General features: G+C 30.3%; 1 protein-coding gene across 1 annotated transcript; it reads right to left on the bottom strand.

Moving 5' to 3' along the window:
* Positions 1–6,320: 6,320 nt before the first annotated feature.
* On the bottom strand, positions 6,321–10,440 carry LOC112800133 (ATP-dependent Clp protease proteolytic subunit 4, chloroplastic-like). The gene is made up of 2 exons (XM_025842230.3): positions 9,842–10,440; positions 6,321–7,019 (listed from the first exon to the last, which is right to left on the bottom strand). The coding sequence occupies exons 1-2, from the start codon at positions 10,288–10,290 to the stop codon at positions 6,536–6,538; spliced, it is 933 nt and encodes a 310-aa protein (XP_025698015.1). The 5' UTR covers positions 10,291–10,440; the 3' UTR covers positions 6,321–6,535.
* Positions 10,441–13,290: the final 2,850 nt, after the last annotated feature.

Here is a 13,290-nt window from a genome sequence, read left to right on the forward strand (position 1 = left end):
AATTTGAACAAATTAATTAACAAAAATTAGTGACTAAGGTGGGTGGTATTGGGTGATGGGAGAATGAGAGTGACATTGAAGAACTTCATTGGTTGAAATTTTATAATAAAGAAGCTGTTGAGATGCCGTTTTCATTGTTGGCTTAGGACTGCAAGCAACTTTCCTTAATCTCATCTCCATCAAATCTCTTCTATTCAATATCAAGCTTTTTTCTTCCTTTAATTTCATAATTTTCTTTTAATTTTTTAGTGTATTCTCCACAAATGAAGGACTAATTTGTTAGGCTACATTTATTTATTTATAGGAATAGAAAATTGAAATAGATATTCATTATATTCTATTTTTTAAATCTTGTTCTCAATTTCTTGTCTTATTTTATTTTCAAAAACAAACTCAATTTTATGAATTGAAATTCTATTAAAAATTATTATTGACTAATAAATTACAGTGAAAACTCAGGTGCAGTCGACTTTACGTGAAGTTGATAGTTGAGAGCTGTTAAATAAAAATATAGTCAAGTCAGTTAAATCATCTAACGACTTTCAGCTATCAACTTCACGTGAAGTCGACTGCACTTGTGTTTTTATCATAAATTACTATGTGCACAACACTTTCTAATTGCATGCTTTGACTAAATCCTCGTTTTGGTCCCTGAGATTCATGGGATTATTCATTTCGGTCTCCGAAATTTAAATTACCTATATTGGTTCTCCAGATTTAAATTTGGGCACCAATATGGTTCTTCGACTCTTTCCAGTGATGATTAGCAAATAGAGTGCTGAGATGACCCTCTTCCTATCACGTTGGACGCTCTAACGGCTAGTTGATATGGCGAGGGTTGTATTTGTATCCAATTTAGTCCCTCTTTGTTAAAACTTTGTCATTATAACTCAGATAAATAATAAGATAATTAGGGTTTCAAGGACTAAATTGGATACAAATTCAACTCTCGCCACGTCAGTTAGCCGTTGCAGTATCCAGCGTGATAGGAAGGGTGTTATCTTAGTACTTCGTTTGTCTTATCATCGTCGAAAATAGTCGAGAGATCACATTGGTGTCCGAACTTGAATCTAAAAGACCAATATAGATAATTTTAAATTTTAGAAACTAAAATGAGTAATCACGTGAATCTTAAAGAAGTCATAGTTTGAATTTCAAGCAATCATTACGTATAAACACATATTAGACTTTTAATTATAACTTCGAAAAACATCTTTATAAATATTTTTTTTAGAAATACTCCTAACTTTTAAACGCCTTTTAAAGAAAAATGAACTTATACTTTAAAAAAGCATAAAACACTTGTTAAACATTACTATGTAGTTTCCTTAATTTATAGCGCAAGTGCTGACTACATAACAATAATAAAGTAATGAATGGTGATTTGTTGCCCACAACAACGCATATACGTGCCATGGAAATGCAATTATCATTACTTTGGTGATAGGATTAGATAGAGAGAGAGGGAGAGAGACCTTAGAAAAATTATTTGGGTATCTCAAGATGCATTTTTAGAATAATATTAGAGAAAAAAATAAATTTATTTTATTTAATATTTATTAATTATAATAATTAATAAATACTGAATAAGAGAAATTTAAACTATTTTAACTGATTTTTTTTTTCTCAAGCATTATTATTATCCAATATTCAATACGAAGACATCGGTGCAGGCTACATTATTATTCTTGAACAAATTACATTCTTTTGTTATTAGCTTTTAGTTAAAAAATAAATTTTTTATTTAACTCAAGAGGCATGTATGTTATTATTACTTATTATTACACCCATAATTTGTACATCATTCCTTTTTTCGTTACTATCCAATTTCCCTAAATCAAAATTGGAAAGTGAGAAAACAAGCACTAATATTGTATGTGGATCAAAGTTCCTATTCTATTCTATGTTTCTAACAGCATTGGTTTTGCAATAGAAATTAAACGGATTAAGTATATATTACTGAATTGGTTAATGTGTAAGTGCGAGGAATATATAAAATTGGTCTTACATTAAAAAAAAATAAAAAATAAAAAATTTATAAGATAAAAAATTTATTAATTTATTATCTTAAAATTTTGAATTAAATTTATATACATATCCTTATGAAGTGATTTTTTTTTCATTCTCAATTTTTCATATAATAGAAATATAATTGAATATTAGATACTGACGAGTAGTTAATTAAAACATACATAATACTACTGTCGAAAGATTATTATTAGATTATTATTAGATTATTAAGTCAATGAATAATAGCTCAAATGACATAGTCTTCTCATACTCATTTAAGAGGTTACGAGTTTGAATCTCTTATTTTTGATAAAAAATTTTTTTTTTGAAAACAATCAGCTCAATACAATAGTAGTGGAGCAACCAAAGTCATCCAAACTAGAAACAAACAACAAATCCGTCCCATGTCATCTCCGGCATAGCCATCAACAACTGAAGGGATCTCCACCGCTCCACTCGATCGCGCAGAAGCACCTCAATCGGTGATTACGTTCTTCCAACCTCTTCGGTTCTTCTGTCCAACTAAAAAAGTGTTCTTTCATCGATTCCGGAAAAGACCATCGTCGGCCAAAGGCTGAAATCCACACACTCCACACCTGCCAAGTAAATACACATCCTAGAAACAAGCGATGTACATCTTCCACCTCATTGTTACAAAGAATACAAGTAGTATCGTCCTGACTTATGATTATAAACCGGCTCAACCTGTCTTTTGTATTCACTCTTTCTATTAGAACGAACCAGACAAACAGTTCCATTTTAGGCGGAACCAACCTCTTCCAAATAGTCCTAGTAAAGCTATAGCTAGTTACCTCTTCTGGGATCAGTTCCTCCTGCATCAACATTATTATTAAAAATATTAATTAAAATATATAGTAGTGTAATGCATCAACACTTGTGGAATCATATTAAAGGTTTAAAACAACTAAACAACTAACTATTTGGTTACATATAATTATAATTAGTTGGAACAAGAAGAAGAAGACATGGTTATGCACACCACATCACCTAATCATGCAATTTTTGCAGGCAAACTAATCAATATACTATTTCAACCTTGATAGCAATTGCAACATTTTCTATCTATATACCCCTTTAGTATATATTTTACCATTGGCAAATCTGATACTGTTAGTTTTTAGCACATTTCTTAATTAAAAAAAAAATAGATCCAGTACATTAATTTAAGAAAAGGAAATCTAACATAAAATAATATTTGGTAGTCTTACAAAATGACACAAAATATAGAGAGATAATAAAAGAAATGAAAATAATACAGAGAAAAAACTTTCTATCTTACTCTCTTATTATTGCTTTTCTTTTGTCGTCTATCATCACCACTTGAGGGAAGTATACAAAATGCACAAAATTTGTGTAGTAAACACAAGAAAGATATACAATATAAGAATAAAAAAAATGCTTTTTATACACTAAAATTAGTTATAAAATCAATTATTTTATTTTGAGTTTAATTTTACATAAAAAATATTATATGCACATTAATATATATAAATTTTTAAATCAATCATCATATATTTGTGTATAAATATATGTATTGTTTAACTTATTTTTAATATATATTTTATATTTTAATATATATTTTATTAAGATAATTAATTTGGTGACTGAGTCTTAGTATACACATAGTATAATTGATTATACATATTAATTCACGTATTTTTCTTAAAAAAAAGATCTTTTTTCAATGAAAAAAGATCTTTTTTTTATTTTTTAATGTGTTTGGCAAATTTTTAATAGTAAAAGTAAAAGCACTAGTAAAATAAAAAAAGATCTTTTTTGAGAAGCTGTAATTTACATCTTTTTTTAAAAGATCTTTTTTTCTTAAAAAAAATATATTTTTTATGTAATAAATAAACAAAAAAGTACTTCTATATTATTATACCCAACATAATTGATAGATAAAAAGACCTTTTTACATGAGATATCCAAATATAAAATTACTTTTACTTCTCTATAAAATCTTTTAAAAAAAGATAACTCGAAAAAAAATCTTTTCTTAAAAGCTCACTCAAACAAGTCCATAATCAGTCACAAGAATAATCAAATATACCATAATAAAATAATCAAATGTACAAGACGGATAATCAAAATTGTTTACAAGAACAAAATATTTTTTTTGGAAATATCAAATATGTTGGACAAAATAAGTAAGGAGGATACAAGAGAAAAACTTGGAGCTGCGTTTATTATTGAAAAAAAAAATAGAATTTCTTCTGAGATGGTTTGAAATTTAACAGGAGATCAATAAAACATCTGGTTAGAATAGTTGATAAAAAATAGACATATATATGGTGAAAGATAGAAGAAAATCTATAAAAATCATGTACGAAGAACATAATATATATATATATATATATATATAGAATTCAATGATATTGTTTGATTCATATAGTTAATTAATTCTATCTAATGAGATAAGACTTTATTATTATTATTATTATTGTTATTATTATAACTATATATTTCTATATGATTACCAATTCATAATTTTTTTGTGTGTGTATACGTTGCAAAATTATATTATATTTTGTACATATTTTCAGTTCCAAATACATTTTTGTATCTTAAGACAATATTCAATCTTGTGGATTCCTGTCAAACTTAACCTTTGAAATCTTCGTTATGAGTCAACTGTTTATGAAACTTACTTTGATGAGAGAGGATCGAGGAAAATAGAATGAATCATATAAGGGAGTATGTAATATGTTACACATCATTCAGACATAAAATTAAATAGAGCAAGAAACAAATTGACTTATATTATTTTTTAAAAATGTTGGTTTGAACTTTGAACTTTGAAAATTAAGAGTCAAATTATGAAACGGCATAATTAGAGGGAATATTATGGTACATTCCTCATGCTTGGCCAATTTATTTTCAACAGCAGAGAAGACAATGTTGCTCTTTTTAGCATTTAAAATTAGAAGCACTGAGAGTCAATAACACGGTTTTAATTATTTAATTATTAGTTCACTAATCAAAATTCAATAGTGTTGCTAATTAGTCGGCAGCATATTTTGTTTGATTGGTGACTTATGAAACAGTGTCTATCATTATCATAGAAAGTTCATGCTTCATCATTAGTTTATTTACAGTAAAATATTTCTATATTAAGTATAGACAATTGATGTGATATTTTATTTATTTTTGGGTAACATATGAATTTGTTTTAAATAAAATTCATAATTCATCTAACCATGTACTATAAGTTAATAGAATATTCTATATTTATAACAATTTTCTTATGCTATACCCTTTATTACAGATATCAGTATAATACTAATATCTTTTTAATAACCCAAATTGTATTTTCTAAATTCTTTTTTCTTTCAGGGTACCCACAACTATTGGCAGACTACTAAATCCCTTGGCACATGAATGTTTATGTAGTGTTTGGATGGAAGATTGAAAGACATAACTCAAAGATAAAAATTGAAAGATAGAAAATTAATTTTTTATTATATTTGGTGTAAAGTGTATAAAACTGAGTTACGTTCTAGTATCTTATTTGGTTTAAAATAGAAATGGAGATTTAAATAAGTAAAATTACTAAAATATTCCAAGCCCTTTCCCCTTAACTAATTAAATTTAATACAATTATGTAAAGTGTATATCAAAATCAATCGCTAATATAACATATATTAAAATATAAAATACACATTGAAAATAAATTAAATAACACATCTATTTATATACAAATATATAATATACACATAATAATTTTGAATTTCATATTAATATTGACAATAAACCCAAAAAAGCCTAGATTTATGCAGCAAGACCTTACCAAACAAGACAAAGGGGTAGCCGGTCTTAGCTGATCTCACGTTTTTGCTTAATTCAAATCACCTAAATTATAGGCAGAATCAAATATCGTTTTTTCCCCTTAATATAACTTGTTTTAGACCAACTTAGTTAGACTTGATTAACGAAAAGACTTGGATATATAACATTATTCTTATTAAATTCTACACCAACTTTGAAAATAAGTCTCTCATTTTATTAGTATAGAAATAGGTTCACATTACAAAATTCTTAGTTTTAAACAAACAACAAACTTCCTAATCATAGTTATGCAATGGTACCAACAAATCCAATCCTCAACATTGAAAGCTCATTCCTCTATTTGTTCTTATCTATCTCTCACTGGTCCTCTTTAGTACATTCTTAAATCGATGTATCTAAATATGATTATACTTAGATATATTGATTCAATGATGCAATAAAAATTGACGGTAACAAATAAATAAGAACCAAGAGAGTAAAAAGTAAATAAAATAAAATGAGAATTGAACAATAAGAGCTTTATAACAATAAACAAGATGAATAAACATCAAATAACAAATTTCCCAATAATTAGATTACAATTCTTAACAACCAAAAAGTGGCAATCATAACAATCCTAATCGTTAAGCCAAAATGTTGTAAACTGCTATAACCAAAAGAGAAACTTTTTAAGTTTTGAAGATGTAATGATGTACCAGTAATTGTAACATGATAAACCTTAGTATATCTCATCATCAGGGATGTCTGGGTTCAGGAATTTCTTAGGGTCTTTACTTATTTCTTCATAATTCAGTGTTGATTTCACCCTTTCTGGAACTGGCATCAGAGGAATAATTCTATCTCTATCTATTACACCATCAATGATTCCATACTCAACTGCTTCAATTGGAGACATGTACCTATCCCTATCAATGTCTTTCTGGACTTGTTCGAATGAGCGACCGGTGAAGCTTGAAATAATTCTTGTGACGTTGTTCTTGTTGTGCATAACTTCTTTTGCCTGAATCTCTACATCTATAGCTTGTCCGCTGGCACCTCCAAGAGGCTGATGAATCATAATTCGTGTGTTTGGCATAGCAAGGCGCTTGCCTTTGGTGCCGCCACCGAGGATGATGGACGCAGTTGATGCTGCGATTCCGAGTGCAACTGTGGAAACATCAGCCCTCACAAGCTGTACGGCATCATAGATAGCCATCGTAGCACTAAATAAATGATATCATGAAAACCAAATTAGCGGTGGAAAATGACATCAAACTCAACAAAATATTGCATTGAAAAACAATTAAACACTGATTCCTCATTTCCTAATTTCCCAACAGCACGCATAACCAATATGTTGTCACTACTTAGAAACAACATGGGCGAGAACATGTACATCTTGGTTTAATCAGCGTCAAACTATACAATACAAAAGGGAAAGTCAAAGAATGACAGCCATGATCTTCTGAAATCAAAAAAATCATTGTGTTTCAAAAAAGTAAAAGACATGTTAACTAAGGCTTGGTTTGGTAAAACTTTTTCAAGAGGTGCTTGTGCTCTTAAAAAGTTCAAGTGCTTATACTTGCGGCTTTTAAAAGTTAGGAGTGCTTTTGAAAGCACCTATGCGGGAGCTTTTTAAAGCTGGCTTGTGCTTATCAAATTTTATTTATTTTTCTACACATATTTCCCGCTATTATATTGCCATTGAAATCCTTATTTCTAACTTCTCATCCTAACCTTCACAAATTCTAACACAGTCTTCATATATTTTTTATTTTTCAACATAATCTTCACAAATTTCAACACAAATACATCTCGATCACATATTAGGTATGAACTTCTATCTATTTATATTATTTTTTTGTGCATTGTTTTTATATTTTTTCAGTAGATCTATGATGTTTATTTGTTTTTTATCTGTTCTTTGAATTGTGAAGAGGTTGACTTGGTTTATGAAAACCAATCATAAAATTTTCCTTGCATGAATATTAATCAAAATTATAATAACAACATGTATATACATATGTAAATATAGATATACAATTATAAGAGTAATTTATTTGAGATATGTGTCCCATTTTTTGTGATCTATAAAGGTGAGCCAATATATAAATAATTTTTTATTTTAAAATTATTTTATTTTAAAATATTATATAAAATTTTAAAAAATTTGAAAAAAGAAATTATTCTTCGTTATAATTATAAACATGTTTATTATAATTTTTTAAGTTTTAAAAACTGTTTTACCAAACACAATTGTGGTGCTTATACTTATTAAAAGTCATCTTTAATTTGATTTTACCAAAACGTAAGTGCTGCAGCTTTTAAAAAGTTGTCTTTTAAAAGACAGCTTTCATGAGCTACTTTCAAAAAGTAAAAACTTTACCAAACCAAACCTAAGAAGGGAAGAAAAAGAAACACTTCATCTGAGTGGAGGCCTCCTATCTCTCTGCAACAAAGAATCCAAATCTCTAGTCTTAAAATTGACTAAAGCCGAAGTTTGAGATGTTAAAGATATCTTGTAGGGGGAAGTACTCAGAGAATTTGGCCTATTTTGGGCAATAATGGACTCGCATCTTTTACAAAACATATGGAGAATTCAAGGTGCAATCAGGGGCTGATTTGATTGTGAGCTAATTCCATTAGAAAGCATGGTGATATAGTCATAATGATTAACGAATATACTAACGCAGGAGCTCAAAGTTACACCTTTCCTTCAAACCACAAGGAGGCAATGCAAAAAATGGGTAACAAGTTTTTTGACCAAAAACTAGAAAACGAGTTTGAAGGCCCTGATGTAAAGTTGTATACTAAGTTACTAAAAATCACAAACTAGATAATAGATATTAATATGATGGAAATGAGAGGAAACTTGGACTAATGAAGGAGTATCAACAAATCACTATTGATTCTTGAAACTAAATTGTTCAAGGCCAAATTTATAGCTAAAGCCTGCTCAATTGTCTAAAATCTCTAACCTGTCTCTCTTTATCCATATGGAACACAACTCTTTTCCAATGTCTATGTCAAATCCACATAAGAAAGATACAAACTTCAAGTGGCTGTAGTTGTCTTTCCCTTGTTATTTTCCTCAATTGTTTGGTACAATTTCCATTTGAACCTCCAAATGCACCTATTTAAACAGTTTAAAAATTTTGCAAGCCAAAGGAACCTTTGAGGGGAAAAAAAACCAAAGCCGTCCATTGATTATCATGTTATTTGTTTATACCTGTGTTTATTTCCAAGTCATAGTTTTAACTTTTAATGCCAGCTACTGTGGAGCACTCAACCCTAAAAAAATGATATAGCAAGATGGGTTGTTACATGCCTAGGGAAAGTGTCATCTGGGTGAGAGGGCTGATAAATGCAAGTAGCGGATGTAATAGAGTTATTCTAAACCCCAGAAAGCTTCAGTCGAACCAGAAGCAAAACTGCAAAAGGCTCTAAACTATTAATGCAAAACAGTAGACAAGGAAAAAAGAAGGAGGTGGGGGGTTCTATCTTCAAATTCTAAATTAGCAACATTGCAATTATGCCTCCAATGCTATAATCAGAATAATATGCATACAAATTGTAATTCCTGTAAATGACTTGCACATTGCCATTTCGCAGCATAAATCACGAAAACAAAAACTCTCTGTCCAAGTCTTTTACATACTACAACCCATGAACCTAAATGCAGCTTGACATTACTGAAATAGTTAATACTTAAGACAAATTCACTTCAAACAAATTGCAATAACCTAGACCTTCATGAAGTATAATCCTTGATTCGAAATCATCAAACATTGAGCATCAGAACACAGCTAATCTAGTCAATGAAACTATATGACTGTGAATTTCATTGGAACTATAAATCAACCCCAAAGTTGGAACAGCATTACTCTAATGTACATCATAAGAACAATAATTCTAAATTCAAAACCACCATCAAACACTCTTAACTCAACTCAGCTAAACCATATAAACGGTGACCACATGAACTGAAACTCATTGCAAAACTTCTTTATGCAATTTGAAAGTAAGAGAAGTTTAAAAAAATCACCTGAGAGAACCACCAGGGGAATTGATGAAGAGCCTAATATCTTTGGTTGGGTCCTGAGCATCCAACAGCAACAACTGACTCATAACGGCGTCAGCAACGAAGTCATCGATGCTGCTGCCCAAGAACACGATCCTCTCTCTCAACAACAGACCCATCACGTCGCTCTCGGCACCTCTCAAGGCCGTGGCCGGCGTTTGGGGCGACGAGAGCTGAAAAGTGATACCAGGTTTTCGCGTTTGGGACCCAAAGTTTGCAGCTTTGGACGGTGCAGGGGAAGCGGCGGTGAGGTGGCAACGGAGTGGGGTTACGGTGGTTGAAGATTGGGGAAAATGGGTTTTGGGGTTAAACGAAGAAATGGGTGGCTTTGGAAAGAGGGTACGGAAGGGAGAACGAGAGAGCGAGAGAGAAGAAGTTGAAGGGTTAGAAGCTGAAAGTGAGAGCAAATCCATGGTGAAGTGTCTGAGAGAGAGAGAGTGCGAGAAGAAAGTGAAGGGGGAAAGCTTTGAAGCCCTGATATTCAAGGATAATTCTGTCAGGCACTTTTGTTTTTCTGGCTTATTTTTAAATTTTGTTATTTTTTTTAAGGGAAAGTATTGGAATGAACCAATATTAATTGTGTACAATGAATTAAAAAAATAAAATTAAAATTAAAAATTAGATCATTAATTAATTATTTAATTTTAAATTTTAAAATTTGAAAATTAAGATTAGTATTTAAATTCATTCACAGTTAGTTACAAAAAAAATTCATTCACGGTTTCACACTATGTACTAAGAGTGTAAGTTACCGAACCGGATCGAAAATTATCGTAAACCGAACTGAAAATTACAACAACTAATTTGAAAACCGAAAAAAAATCGATTTTTTTTGGTTTTTTTTAAAACCGATCAGTTCGGTTGGCTCGATAGAAATCGAACCGAACCAAACCGAACCGAAGATATGCATCTATTTCAATATTTTAACCATTTTAACCTTTAACCTAACAACAAAAATCTCCAACCCCTAACCATTTCAATGTTTTACTCTTATTATTTCAGTTTATTAACTATTTTGAACCTCTAATTATTGTGATTCATATTTTGCTCATTAAAATTAAAAACCAAAAAAACCGACCGAACCAAACCGCTGTTGGTTCGGTTCGGTTCGATTATTGAAAAAATAACAAACCGAACGATTGTGTGTTTGTAGGAACCGAACATATCGGTTCGGTTGGTTTTTGGTCCAAAACCGAACCAAACCGAACCGATAACACCCTACTATGTATGGTTATTTCTAATCTTACCGTAACTTCCGATACACGTCCAAAACTCACCGTCATCTTCTCCGTTTTCACCTCGCATCACTGAATTTCTCGCCGGCCATACCGAGGCCGCCTATCCTCCCACCGACACCGTCCTCACCTCCGCCGATCAGCCCGATGCGCCTCGCCCTCCGACGCTCAGTTACTGCCGCTGTTTTCGTGCCTCTTTTCCGAACCGGCTTCGCTTTCTCTTATTCCTTCAAGCCTCTTCTCACCGATGATACCACCATGCTCTTCTTCTTTTTTGGATTCAAGCATGGTTAGCTTCTTTCATGATTTGAGCCATATGCTTCACAACAATGCCGCTTTTGTCATGATTAGTCATTCAAAATTATGTTTCACCACAATAATAGTTTCTTCTCTTTATTCATCTTCTTCTATTTTAATGGTCAATTTAGGATAGTCATTTTAGTAGGTATATTTTGATTAGATTGAGTTTAGTTATATATAATTAAAATATGTTAGATGTTCAATTCATTAAGTATGCGGATGATTATTTTTATTCATAAGTGTATGGTTATTTTTATTAAAGGTCAGTGGCGTGTGGCAAGCCAAGTAGTGACGGTGAAATGGGATGATTATTGATGAAGGTGGGATGGCCGCCGGTTGAAAAAGAAGAGAGTATTGGAGAATTTCATATGGTTATTTTTTTTAAATAACTAACTGAATTTTTTAAAAATTTAAAATTTGAAATTTGATGTAAAATAATTGAAGAGTTTTTAAATTTATTATTTCGTGGATAATTTTTATTTTTAATTCATATTGGGCCAAATAAGCAGTCAATTATACACATTGTATAAATATCTTTTAATTATACTCAAAATCCGTACATTAATATTATACATAGAAAAGATCAATTAATTATATTCTCTGTTATATGTGTTTATTAAATAATAGAGACTAATTTATCAAAAAAAAAATTTTTTTATCAAAATTTGATGTAAAAAGTAAAAACTAAAATTTGTTGAACTACGAAAAATTCCTTGAAATTTATTTGAGATATTACTTATAAAAAAACTTCCATAATTTTACTTAAAAAACAGTGACAAATAGGAGGGGGTTTTTTTATTTTCACCAGCTTTAAATATACTTCTCAAAATATACTAATTAAAAATTAAGACTAAGATTATTATTAAAAAAAATTAAGTAATTTAATTTGTAATAAAACCTTACTCTCTATCTAAACTTTGTGGAGCAATTTGTCATTTTCAACATCTTCAACGACTAGGGGGTAAATAACTAAATATATTCCATATAAGTGTGAATGAATTGGATTTGAATCTACAAATAAAGGAGTTGTCTACCTGTGTGTTGATGAATCATGCATTAGATAATACTATAATAGTGAAGCTGAGTTTGTGAACTTTTATTTACTTGAAAATTCAAAATTGCAATGTTCTACGTATGTATGTATCAAATTATGCAAATTCTTCGTCATTCGTTAGATTTATCCAGTCATAATAATTAATAAACCAACTTTACATAATAGTAATCTTTTATTTTATTCAGATGAATATGCTCAAGACAAGAAAGGATTATAATAATTAGTAAGGAAGTCTTGAATTGCAATCTTCGTTTTCTTGAACTACAGCTGATTAATAAAGAAATGTTAACATGCACCTTTTATTGTTGCTTTCTCTGACTTTGTGAGGTCTCATCTTCACTCCAAAGCTGTGCAGAGTGTAGCTACTAGAGAAGGCAGCTTCTAAAATCTCTAAAACATCACTTTTTCATCCTAAATTCTAAAGTTCTTAGTCTGAATTCAATGGAGACTCACAAGACACAATTGAAATATGAGGTCATTCTCCACCTCATAAACTCTGCACAAGCTTATAGAAATATAATCAAGGCGCTTAAGTTCTCAACTTTTGGCCTTAACTCAATTCACCCTTCGTTCTGAACCTCAAGGTTTGAACTCATTATAGGCTCATAATATAATCAAGAACAACAAAGTTTTATCCCACTAGATGAGATCAGCTATATTAGAGACTCACGAAATATGTCTAAAATATCTGTTCTTATTTCCGGTATGTTGATCCTATGAATGTTTTCTAAGACTTATATCTTACAATAGTGTATGGACATGAGATTCCTAGGATACAGACACCCGAAGCATATGGTAGAAAGCAAAAGCAGCAACTCAAAATG

Source organism: Arachis hypogaea, chromosome 5, assembly GCF_003086295.3.
Source record: "Arachis hypogaea cultivar Tifrunner chromosome 5, arahy.Tifrunner.gnm2.J5K5, whole genome shotgun sequence".
Taxonomy (NCBI): Eukaryota; Viridiplantae; Streptophyta; class Magnoliopsida; order Fabales; family Fabaceae; genus Arachis; species Arachis hypogaea.

What these genes read in the sequence shown, in the direction of transcription:
- LOC112800133 (XM_025842230.3), bottom strand. Translation starts at nt 10,290, where the DNA reads ATGGATTTGCTCTCACTTTCAGCTTCTAACCCTTCAACTTCTTCTCTC. An exon ending in TCCCCTGGTGGTTCTCTCAG is followed by an intron (nt 7,020 to 9,841) that starts GTGATTTTTTTA and finishes TCATTTATTTAG; the next exon opens with TGCTACGATGGCTATCTATG.